Source organism: Zingiber officinale, chromosome 8B, assembly GCF_018446385.1.
Source record: "Zingiber officinale cultivar Zhangliang chromosome 8B, Zo_v1.1, whole genome shotgun sequence".
NCBI classification, from domain to species: domain Eukaryota; kingdom Viridiplantae; phylum Streptophyta; class Magnoliopsida; order Zingiberales; family Zingiberaceae; genus Zingiber; species Zingiber officinale.
Genome location: NC_056001.1, coordinates 15,124,502 through 15,144,038, shown reverse-complemented (window position 1 = coordinate 15,144,038; position 19,537 = coordinate 15,124,502). Strand labels below are relative to the sequence as shown.

At 36.5% G+C, this 19,537-nt stretch overlaps 2 protein-coding genes across 2 annotated transcripts; one reads left to right on the top strand and one right to left on the bottom strand.

Annotated features, from left to right (window-relative positions):
- The first annotated feature begins 541 nt into the window (after positions 1-541).
- LOC122015215 (mRNA-decapping enzyme-like protein) lies at positions 542-10,290 on the top strand. The gene is made up of 8 exons (XM_042571980.1): positions 542-971; positions 1,082-1,122; positions 2,494-2,543; positions 6,398-6,542; positions 7,541-7,594; positions 8,172-8,292; positions 8,450-8,911; positions 10,024-10,290. The coding sequence occupies exons 1-8, from the start codon at positions 813-815 to the stop codon at positions 10,078-10,080; spliced, it is 1,089 nt and encodes a 362-aa protein (XP_042427914.1). The 5' UTR covers positions 542-812; the 3' UTR covers positions 10,081-10,290.
- A 5,635-nt stretch (positions 10,291-15,925) lies between these two features.
- LOC122016755 (NDR1/HIN1-like protein 1) lies at positions 15,926-16,912 on the bottom strand. The gene has a single exon (XM_042574149.1). The coding sequence runs from the start codon at positions 16,906-16,908 to the stop codon at positions 16,162-16,164; it is 747 nt and encodes a 248-aa protein (XP_042430083.1). The 5' UTR covers positions 16,909-16,912; the 3' UTR covers positions 15,926-16,161.
- Positions 16,913-19,537: the final 2,625 nt, after the last annotated feature.

Here is a 19,537-nt window from a genome sequence, read left to right as displayed (position 1 = left end):
TAGTCAGAACTTGGAAAATGAAGTTAAAAGTGTATAGAATTAGAGTTGAAAGTGTATAGAGATTTTGGAATTGAGAATGATTGTAGAAAAAATATGTGTGCAAATAATAAAATAAATTATCTATTTATAAAATTTGAAGAGTAATAAATACTAAATCGTAATAATTGATAAAACAATATCAAATAATATCAATCCTTGAAAAAATAAAAATAAATACCTCTCTTTTTAATTCCCAACGGCTAGAACTACGGATTAACCGACAGTTCCAATTGTCAAAACTAACGAATTTAATAAAAAATAGTAATTGAACCGTCAGTTCCAACCAGCTATTAATCGTCGATTGATAGTTTTTAAAAGGTTAAACTGCTATAATTTTTTAACTAGAACTGAGTCAATCGATAGTCGACAATTGACCCCATTTCAAGTCCGTTTCGGATCCGGCTCAGGGTCAGGCCTGGGTAGAAGAGGCGGATCCGAGTGAGCGTGCACTAACGACCTCTCACGAGTATCTTATATCTACATTTCGCCCCGTCGGGCTCACAAAGAAGGTATTCATTCGTTGGCCCATTAAAAATCTCCCAGCTCTCGCTCCAAATTTTCATCTACCTTCCTTCACTTTTCCTCTCGATCCCCTCGCCTCGTTCCAAATTCTAACCGTACTCTGCGAGGGGAGCAAGAGTCATCGCATCTCTATCTCTCGCGTTGTTCTGGAACACATTCCTTTTTTTTCTCCTTCTTCGATTGATCGTTGCTCGAATTGATGCTAGGTTTCTTCTGGGATCTGGATTAGGGTTTGCTTGCGTGCGGAACGGATGGCGCAGAACGGGAAGCTGCTGCCGAATCTCGACCAGAACAGCACCAAGGTCCTCAACCTTACCGTTCTTCAGCGCATCGATCCTTTCGTGGAAGAGATCCTCATGACCGCCGCACATGTCACTCTCTACGAGTTCAACGTCGAGCTCAACCAGTGGGTGAGTTAAGATTGGAATTCTTCAGCCGTAATTATTGGACTATGTTTCCGATGCCCTTTGGCTGGGTTTGGCTTGTCTGATCTATATTTGTTTTGCTTTGTTTCCTTCAGAGCCGTAAAGATGTTGAAGGGTCCTTATTCGTCGTCAAGAGGTAATTGGGAACCTCGCTTCTAAGGTTTTTCATGTTGTTAATCTTGCGTGCTGTTGGTTCAAAATTGAGGTGTTTACTGGAATCGTTTCACGTTCTGCAAGTGTTGCGCTGGTAACAGGATGTGCTAACTAACAGACCAAATGGCAGGGTTTTCCACACATATACCAATTCTCAATCAAATTAGTTCATTTGTTACTTCGTTTACCTCCTCATTGTTATTTCTATTAAAATCAATCTCACTTATTAATGTCATTTATAAAATGATGATGAAACCATCCTCATGGTCAATAGGGAAGATTGGAAAGTTGGTTGGATGGAGTGGGAGAGAAAAGATAAAGGAGTTAGGGAGGTGGACATTATTGGGTTTTTTTTTTCAATGTTAGCTATTGGGCCTTCGACTTACCTTTCTAACTTACAAGTGAATGGATCTGTTCATCCAGGCAGAAGGATAAATTAAACATCCATCTGCATATTAATCCATTTATCCAGCTCCATTCATCCACCCATGTATCCATACTTCCAAGTTCTGAACAAAAGAGCAAATAGTAAGAGGGCTAAGACAAATGTGCTGACTTGCAACAGAAACTTTACATGCCCCTTAAAATTTAAGATAATGAATCACCATAGATAACCACCAGACCAAGTGGAATAAGCTCAAGGTGGTTTCTCAGCACTCCCAATATCGTCGCGACTTGTCTTTTTTGATCCTATAGCAGTCAAGGCCTCAAGGGATTTTTAGACGAAGACTTGACCTAGTTCCTAATGTAAAGTGTTGCTTAATCTCAAGATAGAGAATCACCTTGGAATACCACTCATGCAATGGTCATAAATCATAATGTTCATCTCTGTTGTGCCACACATAATATAAGGAGGAGATGCAATCATTTGGTTAAGGATTTGCATATTATAAGGCATAAGTCCTAGCTTCCATATACTTGCTCTCTTTGCATGCCCCCTTTTGTCTCATCTTTTTTTATTTTTATTTTCTGGCAACTGTTTAATTATCGGAGGTGACTCTCTAGGAAGCCGAGTGCCCAATTCCAAGTCGCTTTTCTATTAAGCTTCCAAACCAGATGAAACTTCATTCTCTGACACATGGTCCAGACTGGCTGTTACCATGTCTTCTTTTTGATGGCCTAGCTGACATTGTCACTCAATTGGCTTTAGTTATCATAGATTTGCATTGTTTTTTTTACCAACTTCCCTCTGATAAATTTGGAATAGAGCAGTTGGTTTAAATTTGCTATCTTTCAATGCTGATTATGTACATGGGTCTTAATTTCTTGTTTTATAATAATTTTTTCCTTGAATTATGAATTTGGTTGATTCTGCTATTGGTAAGTATAAACAAGAAACATTATATATTTGCAGAAATACACAGCCCAGATTTCAGTTCATCGTGATGAATAGACGTAACACGGGTAAGAGATCTGTCCATGTTAATGTCACATGTTTGGTGTTAATTAAAGCTTTTTTTTGGTACTTTTGTCTTACCAAAGTTTGTTATAACTTTAGCTCAGGATTATCCTACAGTTATAGTCATGAGAAGGTAAACGAAATGTCATTTCTGCAGACTTGTTGTTTGTCTCTTGTAAGTTTCCATGTGTATCTTGGTTCAATATTTTTTTTCTAGGTCATGCATAGTAAACTAGTGCTCTGTTGTGGGTTTTTTTTTGTGGTGAAGGACATATTAGAATATGGATTGCTTGATGAAGTGATGACCGGAGCATGAGTGCTAAGGAATGGTGAAGGGGTGAGCATTAAGTTATAGCTTGTAGATGAGGTAGATTGAACAAGGACATGAATTTTCCATATTAGGGTATGTGTCACGTAATCATGAAGGGGTGAGCATCCAGTTGTAGCTTGTAGATTAGAGAAAAAGAGAATTACCTACCTTGCCTTTTCATATCTTTGAAAACCAACTCTTGAAAGAGACAGTAGAAGGCATGAGAAAATAATTAATATATAAACAAGAGATAGTATCAAATATGCCTAGAAAAAGATTGGTTCTTAGCAATTACAAATTTGGCATATGCATTCTTCTTCAGCTCAACTCTCGTTGAACAACAATATCCACTGATGATGACTACAAACCCTATTGCTTTTTCCACTATTGTGCTGGATATACAGTCATCTCTTTGATGACCCAAAGTTACTTGGGTCTCTTTTTATTATTGGAAGAAAAAACTTTTTCTTTGTCTCCCTCTGCACCTAACATTTTAAATCCTAATTTGTCAGTTAATTGAACTTTGTAAAGTTATAAAATCTGAATACCACTTTGTTTTATTTGTGAGACATGTTATTATAAGGAAACTAAGGATTGCCAATTTATCTTTCTTGGCTTTGTTTAGGCACTCCTAGTCTGTTTTGCTTATGCTGCCAGAGTCCACATGGGCCTTCTTATTAGAATAGGCAGAAATGATGTAGCTAGTACTATTGCTTAAATTTATTTTTAATCATTAAAGGTAACAAGCTTTCCATAACATTCATGGATTACACCCTTCTTAAACAAAATAAATTAATAATTTAGAAAAATCTATGAAGTGCATTTCTGATCCTGTTTTTGACTAACCACTTACTATGAACTACTAAGTTCTTTCGGCAAATTCCCAAAGGACGCATTTGAAGTTACACAATTCCCAAAAGGCGTACCAATGTCTCATTATTACCAAAAGGCACACCAAATTACAATTTCATTCCTCTGCATGCATGGAACCTTTCTTCTCTTTTTTTTTCTCTATCTTTTGCCTGCATGCAACTTAGCTTTTTTTTTTTTTTCTGTTTCCTCCTAAATTAAATTAATTTAAACACCATTAAACTTTAATAATTAATCCTCTAAATTTATTTATTTTTAATTTTAAAACTTTAATAAAAAAAATTTAAAAATATAAAAAGAAAGTTAATAAAACATTAAAAATATTTTTCCCTTTTTTTAATATCTTCAATTTTTTAATATGTAATTAAAGAGTAAAAATAAAATTAATAACAAAAGTTGATTTTATTAATAAAAATAATAATAAATAAAAAATCACTTTGGTGTTGGTTTGACTAGCACCACAGTGGTGCTAGTTTCCGAAGACCAGCACTAGTGGTGTTGGTAGTTAGCACCACAGTTTTCTAAAAGTTTCAAATCATTTTGAGTATTGTTGGAATGGCTTTAAAACAGTAACAAAGAACTTATTTGGACTAATGTTCATCTAATAAATCCACTAAAGTTGGAATAAGCCCGATCGGAGCTCTCTAGGCCCATCAATGAATTTTGATCGAAATCCATTGATGGACTAAACGAATTGGATGCCTGAATTTTTATAATGAGATGAAAGTATGAAATGTGTAGAAGGTAGATATGGTGAGAAATCTTGATCTTGAGTCTCCTACACGAAGTTATAGGCCTATGCCAATTTGCACAAAGTCTGAAACTTTCTAAACCTTTTGAGCAATGCTAGAAATCCTTTACGATGATAACGAAGGGCGCATTTGGACTTCGGGGCACTGCGGAGACCTATATGATTTGGAATGAACTGGGTCAAAGCTCTCTAAGTCTATTAATGAATTTTGATCAAAACCCATTGACGGACCTAAACGACTTGAATTTCTAAAATTTTACAATGAGATAAAGTGTAGAGTGTCTAGAAAGGATATATGGAGAGGAATCCGGGTCTTGAGCCTCCTACACGAAGTTATAGACCCGTGCCAATTGGCACAAAGTCTAGAACTTTCTAAACCTTCTTAGCAATGCTGGGAATATTATATGATGATAACGAAGGGCACCCTTAGAAAGTTTCAGACTTTGTGTCAATTGACATGGATCTATAACTTCATGTAGGAGACTCAGACCAGAATTTCTCACCATATTCCCTTCTACACACTTCCATCTCATTGTAAACTTTCAGGAATCCAAGTCGTCTAGGTCCATCAATGGATTTTGGTCAAAATCCATTGATGGACTTAGAGTGCTCTGATCAGGCTCATTCCAACTCATGTTGATTTCTGTAGTGCCTAGGAGTTGAAATGTGCCCTTCATTATCATCGTAAAGGATTTCCAGCATTGCTTGAAAAAGTTTTAGACTTTGCGCAAATTGGCATGGGCCTATAACTTCGTGTAGGAGACTTGGGATCAAGATTTCTCACCATTTCTACATTCCACACTTCCATCTCATTGTAAAATTTCAAAAACTCAAGTCGTCTAGTTCCATCAATGAGTTTCAATCGAAATCCATTGATGAACCTAGAGAGCTCCGTTCAGGCTCATTCCAATTTTAGTGGATTTATTAGGTGAAAATGAGTCCAAATAAGCTCTTTTACTGTTTTAAAGCCCTCCCTCAAAACGATTTGAAATTTTCTAACACTGTGGTGTAGCACCACTGTGGTGCTAGTCAAATCAGCACCAAAGTGATTTTTTATTTTATTTTTATTAATAAAATCAACTATTGTTATTAATTTGATTTTTATTTTTACTCTTTTATAATTACATCTTAAAAATTGAAGATATTAAAAAAAAAAGGAAAAAATATTTTTAATGTTTTATTAACCTTCTTTTTATATTTTTTTATTAAAGTTTTAAAATTAAAAATAAATAAATTTAGAGGATTATTTATTGAAGTTTTAACGGTGTCTAAATCAAATTAATTTAATCTAGGAGGAAAGAGCAAAGAGAAGTTGTATGCATGCATGCAAAAGAGAGAAAAAAGAAAAGAAAGGTTCCATGCATGCAGAGGGGTAAAATTGTAATTTGGTACGTCTTTTGAGAATAATGAAACATTGGTACACCTTTTGGGAATTCTTAAATTTCATGTCCATCCTTTGGGAATTTACCGAAGTTTCTTGCTTATAAATCAATTACATATGTTATTTCTGTTACAACATGTTATTTGTCTCTCAGTTAATGTTATTTGTTATTTTTTAGTAAATCTCAAGCTGAAGAGTGGGCTTATCATTTCAATTGGCTTCAGAGCATGAGTTGAATGAAAATAAATGGAATGCATATTCAGTAAAAAAAAATTAAGTGAATGGTTGTTGGTTTTATAAATTAGATGTGTTTCCATTATTCATAAATTTTTTTGTATGTTGCACTTTGAAATTGTATCAATGCTTAAGAAAGTGCTTCAATAGGTTCAGTTGCTTTTATTGACTACGTTGTGGCTTTGATCTTTGATTTTTGCACCTGATAGTAATTGCATTGAATTGAAATACGCACTCACACATATACATGTATAATGTACAAATGTTCATCAACAGGTTTGCTATCTTTAATTTGGTTCTTTTCTTTCAACAGATAATCTAGTTGAGGATCTTTTGGGAGATTTCGAGTATGAAGTCCAGGTTCCTTATCTTTTATACAGAAATGCTGCTCAAGAAGTCAATGGCATATGGTTTTATAATTCACCAGATTGTGAAGCAGTGACAAACCTTTTCAGCAGGTACTAGTTTAGGTTTTTTCATGGTGCTTCTAAAATGATTATAATATAAAAAATATCTTTTGTTCACTTTTATAAGATTTTTATCATTTATTCTATTATATCTTTAATGATATTAAAGTGCTATTGTAAAAAAAGATCTAATTGATTATTATTGGTTACAATGAGCACAGTGGTTATCTCACCTGATTCTGATTGAAAGCTATCCATTCTGGTTGCAATATTTAGTAAAGTTTCATCAAAGCAAATTTCTTCGAGCATTTGATTTGTCTGAAACATTAGGATGTTATGATAACTCATTAATCATTTTATAAATAGAAGTTTAGTCATAGATAATAATGTTCTTTGTTGTTTGTTTAATGCTCCATGGTTGGTATTCTAACAGGTGATTCATGGTTTTATCCTATTGTAATGAGACAATATTCAATTAAAAATCTTTAATATAGTAGTTACATTCACATTTTCGAAAATGGGAGTTAAGTGTCTTCTGTCTGAGGTAAGATATGAATATTCATTTATGATTCATAAGCATTGAATATCCCTTCTGAGAGCTTATTGATTAGCATTTACAGTTTTGTTTCATTTTATTTTTCAATGTTTCTTCATACATTGCAACTAAGAAGCTAATGCCCTCTATGATCATTTTCTGTTTACTTCCTGTAGTTGTGTTCATATGGTAGATATTATCAGTAACTAAGACAAAGCAGACACCGCCTTTTGTCACCTTTGGCGTCATAGATGATATTGGAATCACAACATAACTACCCCTATTCAAGCTTACATTTCTCCATGTTTTACATTTTTTATAAAACATTTTCTACAGATTTCCCTCTTCTGTACATGACATATTAGTACCATATGCTATTTCATGTTTTTTCCCTAATATCTCTATTTATGTATGCACCATTGAAGAAGTAAGTTTATCATGCATCCAACATGAGCTACATTCCTCATTTTTGTTTATTATGATTCTTTGTATTGATACCATTTATTATATTCAGGATATTGAATGCCTATTCAAAAGTACCTCCAAAACCTAAGGTATCTTCTAAAAGGTATTTCTCATATCCTTTTGTCATTCATTCTTAACTGCATATAGTTTCTTTTATTCTTTTTTTTTAATCTTTCAGAGTGATGATAATATTCTTTTCATATACTATCCATGACAATATTGAATGCTGCTGCTCAATTGTGTTTCCTTTAGATTTCTTGAGAACATCGACTAATGTTCTTCAGGTGCTTTTTGATAGGATTTTTAACAAAATGTTGGGCCATGCTAATTGAATGGTTCCTAAAACAAATGATAGAGTCAATGACAATCTAGGTGATACTCAGCCTTTAATGTTTCTATCAACACAGTTAAGTGGACGGAAATTTCTGTGGTTGACCATGGTATTTATCTGTTACTTTCTCTTGGTGCCAGAATGTTGGCTTTTATGATGTGCAGTTTGAGTGATTCACTGATGTCAACATTTTTTTTTAAGGTTGCTAGCATGGATTTGAATTTAATGTGTTTTATTGCTGGTTGGTTGATTTGATAAGCGCCTATCTTTTCAATTGTTTTCATTTGCATAGATGCTGATATTCTCGTTTACATGACTTTTGGGATGATTTTTTGTCTCCTTGTAACAGTGAATTTGAGGAGCTTGAAGCTGTACCTACCTCATCAGTTATTGAAGGTCCACTTGAACCAACAACATCAACTGCGCCAACTCCTACTGTTCCTGATGATGTTTGTATGAACTTTTTCAGTGTACGTAAAAAAGTTCATACTTCCTATCAACTACATATTTTTAGGGTTCTTAGTTTCTGTTTTTTATATGACACTCCTTTGGATTTTAAGTATTGTGTATCTCAAGCTGGGGATAATTTCTCAGATAACCTTACCTGTAATTTATTTGATTTTTCAGAATGCAATGAACATAGGAAACACATCAAATGCAACAATTGGTGGCCAGCCACCTCTTCCTTCTGCACCTGTTCCTGTAGCTACTCATGCTTCAAGTCTCATTCCAACTGTATTGCCAACTACTCAGTCAATTCCCATTCCCTCAGCTTCAGCTGCTCCTCTAATGCCACCTTTGGATAATCTTGAATCTGGCAATGGAAGTAGCAGTTGGGCTACAAATCTATTGAAACCTTCATTTTTCTCGCCCGTTTTGTCTTCTGCACCACCAGTGCCTCCAGTTTCATCCTCAGTTCCAATTACTCCTCCCCTCCATCCTCCAGTTACAATGCAGCGACCATATGGAACTCCATTACTTCAACCATTTCCACCACCTGCGCCATCTGCATCTCTCACTCCCGGTCCAAACTTTGCACCATTTATCATGAGAGACAAAGTCCGAGATGCATTAACGAGGCTTGTTCAGGTAAATTTCTTTTGGTGTTTGCATTTACCATAGGTCCTGATCTTAGATAAATATCATCTAGTCATTTCCATTCTTTTGTCAATGTAGCATTTAATTTCTTTATTATATGTTTTATGTAGAAATGCTTGAATTATATTGCTGCAATGTCATGACAAAATGTTGTACATGTACTAGATTCCTAGATGCGTGGTTTCTTTGTCTCCACATTTTCGCTCTCCCAGTTACCTCCACACCAAAAGTTGAAACTATTCGATATAACTTTTAGTCTAATCACTGTCTTCAAGCTTTTTTCTCCTGATAGTATTTTTTTTTTTCCTTTCCTTTTTTATGTCTTCATTGCTTGTTACCTTTTTGTTTCCTTATGCGTTCCTAGGAATCCCCACCTTTTGTTTTCCATTATTAATTTGTCCGACTAACATGTTACTTTACTGGCACTATTTCTTCCTTTTCCTTTTAGAACTGTCCTGCTCTGATCATATTTATACTTTGCAAGTCCTTTAATATTTATACTTTGAATTTTTTAAACCAATCTTTAAGTTGGTTTGAATAGTTTTTTACTGATATTATGTTGAATATATATTTTAGCAAATATTTCTGTAAATAATGTTGCCTTTTGGTAGGTAAAATGAACCTTGATTGCAGGGAAAAAAAAAAAAAACCAGAGCTGTTATCTTTTTGGATTTTTAAAGTTGATTTAGGAGAACTATTTCTTGAGTTAATTTTGCTTGTGTTTTCAAACTTGAATGGGTATCAAATAGTTGGGCCACTTGATTGCTACTTTGGTCAATTCATTTAGTCCAGTTGATTCAAGACAGCGATCACACTATATGATACGCTATCAAAAATTCAATAAAAAAATGCAAAAAAAGATTATTATTTTTTACTTAGTTTAAATTCTACAAGAAAAACATAGTGCAACATAAAAACCACCCAAAACAGATCTAAAGCCAAGAAGAATCATGGACCGACCTGGCTGATTTGGTTTCTGAACTTATCTTGCTCTTGACTAAAAGTAAATCTAATTCCTTAACACAGCATTCATCTTATTAGATCTAATTCTCTTATACTTTGCATTGAGATTGTAATGATCTGATTTGCATTTTTTTTATCAGAATAATGATTTCATCGACCTCATTTATCGGGAGATGCTGAATGCACATTATTCGTGACAAATCAGACATCAGTAAATGGGTTCGAGCCTTATCCATACGTTGCAAATGATGCAGCTGTTTCTTGTAAAGTTTCTGTAAAAATTTGCCAGCCAGTGAATGGACAAGGAACTTTTGATACTGTCATCCTTTGCGTTTGTATATGGAGGGAACAATGCTATTTTACTCTTTTTTGTTATTGATAATTTAGTTGGTATTTCTAGGTCACAACTCGATTAAGATGGAACCGGCCTTTAGGCTTAATTCTCTAATTCTTAAATTTGAGTGAATATTTTTCCTAGTCGCAAGCAACCGGTATAGATGTCCCAGTGGCAGTGAAAACACTGCTGTTCTTCGTTGTTTGTAGGTCGATTGTATTTAGTATGTGATTGTGCCTTGAGAAGGTTGCCTTTTGCCACCGATGGTGGCCGCTCTGGTACGCTCCCGACGAGGTCGTCTTTTCTGGCCGAGCTTGCTTCTTTCTCAACGCCATCCAAGCAGGGTCGATGGTGGGGCTGGGGAGGCCTGCGATGCCAAGAACAGCGTTCAAGACATGGTCAGCACTGACACTGTCGAAGATCACGTGGCTAAATTTGATGCCGAGCATCGCACCTGGCGCTGTGACTTGCATATTCTTTCAGTTTCATAGATGATTCATCAAGGTTTATTCTTTAAGTGATTTAATTAGTCGTGTTCATTCAAGTTTCAGTTTAGTTTACTAATGTATCAACTATAATTTCCTTTGTTAAATTTGTCAAATATGTTTTAATAGATCATATTAAATTCCTTTGTTCTACTGACCAATTAGACAGATTGTAGAAGCTGATGAATAAATTAATGCATTCATGATTTGAAGGCGGCTGGGTTCTTGACCGTCAACGAGAGGTGGTTGCTCGAGTTTTTCATGTTCCAATACGGAACACGTGATTTTTCAATCATGAGAATTTTTTTTTTAAAAAGCCAAAATTAGTGGTGCCGTGGCCTGACCGACACAGCACGGCTCAAGTCAAGTCAACTAGGTTAATCACGGAGGTAATATAATCGTCTGCTAGAGACAGACACAGGCACAGGCACGAGATATATGTTTATATTCGTTACGATCAATGACGGAGTGGCGGACCTACTCAGACATCGACCCGGGCTGATCTCGGATTAATCAAAAATAACTCTTTCTCAACTCGTAGGGCCCCGGGCTAAAGCCCGAGTAGGGCAATACTGGCTCCACCCTGTTTGTGTCTACTTCTTTGCTTCCCTACAGTTGTTAAAGCCTTAAACACGCCGATCTTCCTTAATTTGCTAGGTGCATTTTATTTGTTAAAAAATGTAATTCAAATTTATAAATTTATATGATATTTACCTTTTAATTTTAATATACAAACTATTAAATTATAAAATCAGTTAGGTTTACCTTTTTTCAAAAAAAAAAAAAATTATGATTCTTGCGTCAAACGAATCAAATTTATAAAATGAATATTATTTAAAATGGTTGGAGATAGTACAACTTATTAAGAAAAACCAATAGATCGAGTTGAAAAATCTATGTTTTTTTATTTATCTAATTAAGGATATTTATATATCTCAATAATGATATTGATATGATATTATTTATTTTAGGTCTAAGTCCTCATGATTTTACTCTTAGGCTCTCCACAAAAGGTCACATGCCAATGGAGATATCTTACATCCTTTTTAATCCCATGATCTTTACCAAATCTTTTTAGGACTTTGATTGAACCTCAACAATCCTCCTCTCAAACGAAAGATCACAATTACTCTTATGGTTCAGGCCTTCCCGCGAGCATCTGGTCACCCTCACTTGCCCCGGACCTTCCGTGAGTATCCGGTCACCCTGACCTGCTTCGGGGTGCCCCGGGCCTTCTGCGAGTATTCGGTCACCCTGACTTGCTTTGGGGTCTTCCCGTAAGCATCCAGTCAACCTGACCTACTCTGAGCCCATCCTCAACTTTATTCAAGGTCACACCACATGACACTACTTCGGGCTCACCCTCAACTTCGTTCAAGGTTACCCCACATGACATCTGGTCTGGACTATGGCTCTGATACCATTTATTGTGCCTAAAAGGTTATCCACATATCTCCACAATGACATGATATTGTCCACTTTAGACCTAGGCCCTCATGGCTTTGCTCTTGAGCTCTCCTTAAAAGGCCTCATATCAATGGAAATATCTTACATCCTTTTTAAATCTATGATTTTTACTAAATCTTTCCAATATGAGACATTGATTGAACCCAACCGTTCTAAAACCTAAAAAATTATCTTTATTCATCTAATTAATTCTAAACTTCAAATATTTATTTTTCAAAGTTTACGTGGGATTACTTATTTGAAAAAAAAAAAATAGAACTAAACTATTTTTAGTTTTCAAAAATTATATTTATACGGCGAGTATTAAAAGCTGACATGGATGATAAAAGGGGTCAAAACTGTTGAGTTATAAGGTTGTAAATAAAGTCCTACATTAGAAATACATAGGAAAGATCATAGATTTATAAGGAAAAGATATCTTCATTGGTATGATATCGTTTGGTAGAGCCTAAAAATAAAACCATGAGGGCTTAGATCCAAAGTGGACAAAATCATGTCATTGTGGAAATATCTAAATCTCTTTTGGTTTTAACAAAAACGACATGATGAGTTAGGTCAAAGTTAAGAGAGGTCAATGACCATCTCTCCTAGACCAGAGCTGCCCAGAGCATCCGACCGGCCAATCTTCCTGACAGAGCAGAACTAAGTCAATCCATTAGCCCATTAGACTACTGGGCCATCACCTCTCTTTTTGTCTCATCAACTGGCATTTAGACAGAGGTAACATGACCTATGATATCTTTATCTAGACGAGACCCTCTAACATCTAGACAAGGGTATTATGACCTTCTGACATCTTTTGTCTAGACATAACCCTCCTATAAAAAAGTCTGCCCACATAGGCACACATAGGAGGGGAAGGAAGGAAAAAGGTGAGGAGAAGGAAGGAAAAAGGGGAGAGGAGGGAGAAAAGGAAAAAAAAAGAGACTCCTTACTCCACACAATTATTTTATTTATTCTCATGTATTATTCATCTTCTTCGAATAGGATATCATCGGAAACTAACTTGAACGGTTGAGACTAGCATTACGACCAGCCCATCGATCTACTAGAGGGCATTTCATCTCTCTACAATTTAGCTGGCTCCTTACATATTTTGAGACCTGCCTCAAGCGTTGGAGTGCAAGGCCGGGGCAAGCTCGGTCTGTTTACAGATTCTTCTAGCGGCGAGGACAGCAAACCCCCCTCCTCCTAGTTTCTAGCTCGAAGTCTCCTCACGGTCAACACCAGCACCACGTCACTGGCGGTCCACTCTTTTCAGCTTTCGAACGGAATCAAATTTGACACCTTCTGTGGGAATCTCGCCTGATCTAAAATGTAAAGATGGATAATGTCGGAAAACCCTCTCCCGTCACCTTATCACAAGAAGACTTTAATTTGTTGGTAGCGGCTAAAGTAAAAGAGATGATGCAGAAACAACAAGTGATGAATCCTTTACCTTTACAAGTACCAACGGTAGAATCCGTGAAATCTGAACATTCCCAGAGGTCCTCCACTAGAGATATACCTCGAGATCCCCAACGAGGCAAAGCTCCTGTGGTTAGCAATCCATTGTATCCACCGGATACTCCTTTCACTCGAGAGATTCTGGAGGACAAGCTACCTAGCCATATCCGACCACTTCAACTCGGAGAATATGAGGGTCGGACTGACCCTGAAGACCACTTATGCAAGTTTGAGAATGCAATATTGTTACAACAATATTCTGATCGCATCAAATGTCAAATGTTACTAACGATGCTCTCGGGCTTATCACAGGGATGGCTCAACCAACTCTATACGACCTCCATTCGGTTATTCAGGAATTTCAAGAAGGTATTTTTGAAACATTTTACCAACAATTGGAGAAACCACAAGACCCCACTCAATCTGTTTGCCCTCCGGCAAGGGTCGAAGGAAATGCTAAAGGAATATATTTGGTGCTTTAATCAAGTTGCCTTGGATGTCTTCTCAACAACTTCAGAAATACTGATGAATGCTTTCTTACTAGGCTTGTCTTACGAAGATTTTTTTCCTTTGTTTGGCGAGGAAGGCCCCAACAGATTTTGATAACCTGTTGAGTCAATCGATCAAGTATGTTCATGTGAAGAAGGCTCAATCCACCAAAAAAGAAAGCAATACACCAACTCTGGTCATCATGTAGACAGATTGCAAGGCTCTTCCTCCACCCTCGCAAGATGCAGGTCAACATCGGGTCACCCACTTGAGCCAACGCGAAGGGAAGGAAGAGTAGACCTGTTATCTCCTAAAGGTGTCGACGTTTTTGTGATTATCATTAATCTCATCATTATTCTATTAGTGAATGCCATTAGTACACTAAAATCTCCATCGAATGGCAAAGTCAGAAGCAAATAAAAGATGATTTTTGCTCCCCTTTCGGCAATCTCCTTCATGAACATAGTAAAGAGGTCCTACCTGATGCTCAAACCAAACATCATTCAACAAATTCCAAATGGAATCCCCAATCATCAAATTTTTGGATTGGCAAGACTCCGCCACCCGATAAGCGGATTGGAAAATTTTTCAATAGTGGCAGTACTTGTTGGTGCAGGTTGCACTGATAATCAGATTTTGATGTATGACAAATAGGTTAAAAGCTAGATGTGTTATTTGTCTAACCTTTCTACCAAATGTGTAGGAGTGGACTGATCTGAAGGATCTGACATCATGCTAAACTCCAGCCAAGTTCGCAAGACCTGATAGGTGGTGCGAAGTCCAGATCGGTCTGTAGGACCTAATATCCGACAGGAAGTCCGGTTGGATTCGTGAGACGTGACAACTGCGGGAAGACCTGATAGGTCAAAGACAAGTCAAGCCACTGCAGTTAGTAAATAAGAGATAAGCAACTGGAGGAGAGATCCAATAAAGACGCATTCTCGGTTGAGAAAATTGTAGCAGTCGATTCAGCTTAGATCCATTTGATTATATATATATATATATTCTAAAATTATAATAACCTACTAGCATGTTAAAAATTATATTTAAAAAATCATCATGTGATCATGGGAGACTTGAAGATGAAACGAAACCCATTTAGGTATATCATCGAATGAATATAAAAATGACTTCGACGTATCGAAATTGCTCAATAAGTTTTCATACAATTTAGGGCTATCGTTAGTTGTTGGCATGTTAAATTCTCACGGCATGTAGGGTATTCCAAAAGTTGGCTTGCTCTATCAAAATTGATCGGCCTTCCACCAACCATTTAATAGCATTATTAGTGAATTCATTGCTATAACACAATCCGTCAAACACTCTGAGAATGATGGTAAACGATGAGAGGGATTTTTTTGGGATTCATCTTATAAACCATACCATATTAGAAATTCTTCCTAGAGAGTTTTATCCCACTAATTATCCTTCAATTATATACTTTCAAAATTTTCCACTTCCAAAAGTTCTCAAATCGTTATCTGCGAAAAAGACCACACAACCACCAATTATTTTATAAACAATTATGAAAGCAACTTGTGCGGCTTCAATTTCAATTTGTGCGACACAAAGTCGTGCGGAGTCTTCTTCAAGCGACTATTACAGCTAACAACTTTATTATCATCAATAATTAATCTGCCACTGATCATCTCTCCTTTTGGACCTATTGCAATATAATTCAATCCAACAAAATCGATCAGTTCAACCTGTTGAATCAGCAGCAATCACCTTTCCTAATTCACACCATGAGCATGCTAATAAAGTGAGAGGCGTGCCTTTTGTACCGAATCCTCCTCACCAAATACCAAACAATTCTGCGACTAATTACAATTAAACGATATGCCATTAATTATTCCAATAATTACAAATTAATTATGTAGCGTAATAACGTGTTGCCACTTTATATAGATATATTCGAATTAATTATACTGGAAAATTAAATTAGGCCTAGAGAGAGAAGAGTCGAAGATGACCGTTACTTGACGGCGTCAAGGAGAGAGAGAGCGTGTGTCTCACCGCCGTTAGGGGTTGTGACGGGCGACGCCGATGCGACCCGATCAGATGTCGACGCTGCAACGCGCGTACTGCGGGAACTGGAATCGGTAAAAGTAGGATCCGGCGTCGGGGGCGTAGGGCTTGGAGGAATCGAGGACGAGGAAGGCGGGGCAGTTGACGTGGAGGTGGTATCTGCCGGAGATCCAGGTGCCGACCTTCCACCGGAGGCGGCCGTCTATGCGGACGGAGAGGAGGACGTACCCGGCGTGCTGGTCCTGGGAGAGGGCGGCGGCTAGGTCGGGAGCTAGCGGGACGGAGAGGCCGAAGAGGTAAGGCGACCAGACGATGACGTCGTTGTGGCCCTGGTAGCCGGTGGGGAGAATCGCGGAGGTGGTGATCTGCTGGCCCTGATAGCGAGCGTAGGAGACGAGGCGGTCGTAGTAGATGCCGATCCGGTCGTTGGGGTTGCGGGAGGAGATGGTGACCTGGAGGACCGAGGTGAGGAGGCCGGTGCCTTCGGTGAGATTGAGCTGGACGACGGAGGTGTCCTGGAGGTAGAAGCGGGGGCGGGTGGGCCGGAGGACGAGCCAGACGATGAGGACGATGAGGAGGACGATGACGATCAGGAAGAGGAAACAGGCGAACAGCCTCCGGTAGAAGCGGCGCCGCTCGCAATCGCCATCGCGGTGGCCACAGTCCCTTTTACCCGACATCGGCGATCCGTCGAACACTTGCGGTGGATCGGGGAAGAAGAAGACGAGGTAGTTTATAAAGAAGACTGCCTTGGACGCCTCACTGTGGTCATTCATCTGACGTGTCGAGACATGGTTAGCTACTGGTATTATTTTATATAAAACTCCTTACAATTTCACAAAATCCTTAAAATTCGGCCAATTCTCGAACCAAACGGACAAAACAAAAATGAAAAAAAAAAGGAGAATATTATTTTTATAACACGTAAATTTAGAGACTAGTTTTTAGGCAAGTGATAACTTATTCAAAAATGAATTAGAATTTTTTTTCCGACATGTTTATGATTAGTTTTTATTATTCATTAATAACCATAGAGTTTAGGTTTGAGTTTTGACCATATTTGACTTAATTGACTTCAATGATGTATAATCAAATTTATCAGTCTTGAATCCTTATCCAATACAAACAAGAGTAGAAGATAGGAAAAGGACTTTAAAGAAGTTGTGCATCTTGCAAAGCATCGAGAGAGACATTATTCATCACTCAATAGAGAAGGGTTACCATCAATCTTTATTAATTGACAACAAAACAAATCTAGATGAAAACGATAGTTACAATATCAAAGCGCAATAGAGTCATAAAATAAAATCAACATACAAGTCTTTCACTTCGTGAAAATAAATTTCAATCTAAAAGTGTGGTAGAGTGAAAGGTAATAGATCAATTGAGGAAGCCCGTATTGAAAAATTATAGAAAAAAATAATAGAAACATTATATTAAATTAATTGATTATAATTTATTTTTCTATCGAAATCAATTAAATAAACTTAGAATCAAAGTTTGTTACGGAGTTGATCTTCCATCATCAGTGTGGACCCTTAAAGAACATGGTAGCTAGTGCTTATCTATTCTACACAAATCTGAGCTTGTGGGAAAATCTTTCTTATTTGTCTCATTTCTCCCACACCTCCAAAAGTATAATACTTTTAATTAGTAGGTGTGGACTAGAAATTACTCAATACCAGGAAAGTATTAATTAAACCCCTATATGCACTTCCACGAGACAAGTACGAGCTGGTAACAATTTCATTTTTATTATAGAAAGTACATTTAACGAGGATAATGGGTGTAGCGGCAAAACCATTAGAGCATATGTAACGTTGTGTACACGTGAAAGTGTTAATGTATATTTTATTTTTTTTTAATGAATATGTAATATTAACATGTTGGAAGATTTGAACGTGTTAATACTATAATATCTTAAAAAGTATCCATATCGATGTTAATATCTCAGGCATTAACATCATTATAGATATAAATCCATGACTACAATTCGATCTCTATTGGAATATGCATCAATATTAAATTTGGTGAAAAATTTAGATTCAATAGTTGTGGACCAAAGTATCCATGAAGGGAAAAAAATAATCCATGAGTTCACTTTCTTCAGGGAAATACTTGATTTAATGACGGTGAATACTATAGTAATACAGAATTGATAAGGCACTTTTGGGATTTACTTTTTGGAATGAATAGGAAATTTTTATGAGATATGATAGGTCACTGTCAGTATTGAAACTTCGATTATTAAAAAAACTAATGTTTTTAAAATTAAATTCAATGTGAAAAAAAGTTATTTTGCATTAGTTTTTAAAAATAGGATTACGTGTTGGTTTTGAATTACGCTGAGCAAGAATTTGGAGGATTGTGGTAGACTTTAATAATTGAAAGAGACGTGTTTGAAGGGGTGGGCGGTGGTCTGATGGACGCGTCTCAACTAAATATACACTTACTTAGAGAATTGATAAGACACAACCTACCTAATTTCTCTTCAAAACAAATAAATAAATGGAATTAATGTAGTGAGTCGGGCTTAAAAAAAAACATAAAAAATATGATATCTTTGTTTACCATATGTATTTATTTTTCTTTATTTTTTTAATGGACAGTACCAAATAATCAAAATCTAACCGGTTAAAAATAAAATTTTTTACATTTATTTTTTGTTTGACATACATTAATTAAAATTGTATATAATAATGAAACATTTTATATGATTCTACTAATTTAATGTACTAAGATTTACTATTATGACCAGATTATGACTATTAAGATTTACTATTTTTTAATATACTAATTTAATGTATTCTATAACTTAAACTATAAAGATTTTCATCACATATAATAACAATGCTCCTTGCTACTTCGCCCAATGTCACTTAACCTAGCCCGCACAATAATATTTGTAACCTCATATTAGGCTTGAGTTGTTTGTCTGTTTAATTTTTTATTTATTTTAGTTAACATCATGTGTATATATATATACGGGATGTAATGAGTGGTGATATGATAGACAAAGTCAACGGAAGAAAACATTCCCCATTTAGCTTCATCAGTCATCCAACATTAGGGCTCTCAGGTCTAGCCTAGCCGGATTACAGAGGGGCGAGTAGTGGCCGACCAGCCCTTAAGTCGGTCGAACATATAAAACCTAGTATTTTACCTAAAAGATAACATGTCCGATCATTCAACAGCCGACTGGGTTTTTGAAGCGACCAATCTTCTAAAACGTCTGGGATGTTCGAGCCATCTCACAATCGACCAACCATAGGTTTGGTTAGAGTATGAGTCGGCCTCCTCGAGGCTCATGGATCTTTCTATGCACGCCTGGCTGGATAAAAGGGTGGTCAGCTTTGAAGTATTTATCCTCATATCACTATCCGGACGGATTTCCAGCAAAGCATG

Bases quoted from the DNA above. Each gene is read 5' to 3' on its own strand.
- LOC122015215 (XM_042571980.1), top strand. From the start codon at position 813: ATGGCGCAGAACGGGAAGCTGCTGCCGAATCTCGACCAGAACAGCACC. The intron at 1,123-2,493 runs GTAATTGGGAAC...ATATATTTGCAG, and splicing joins TCCTTATTCGTCGTCAAGAG to AAATACACAGCCCAGATTTC. The intron at 8,912-10,023 runs GTAAATTTCTTT...TTTTTTTATCAG, and splicing joins CATTAACGAGGCTTGTTCAG to AATAATGATTTCATCGACCT.
- LOC122016755 (XM_042574149.1), bottom strand. From the start codon at position 16,908: ATGAATGACCACAGTGAGGCGTCCAAGGCAGTCTTCTTTATAAACTAC.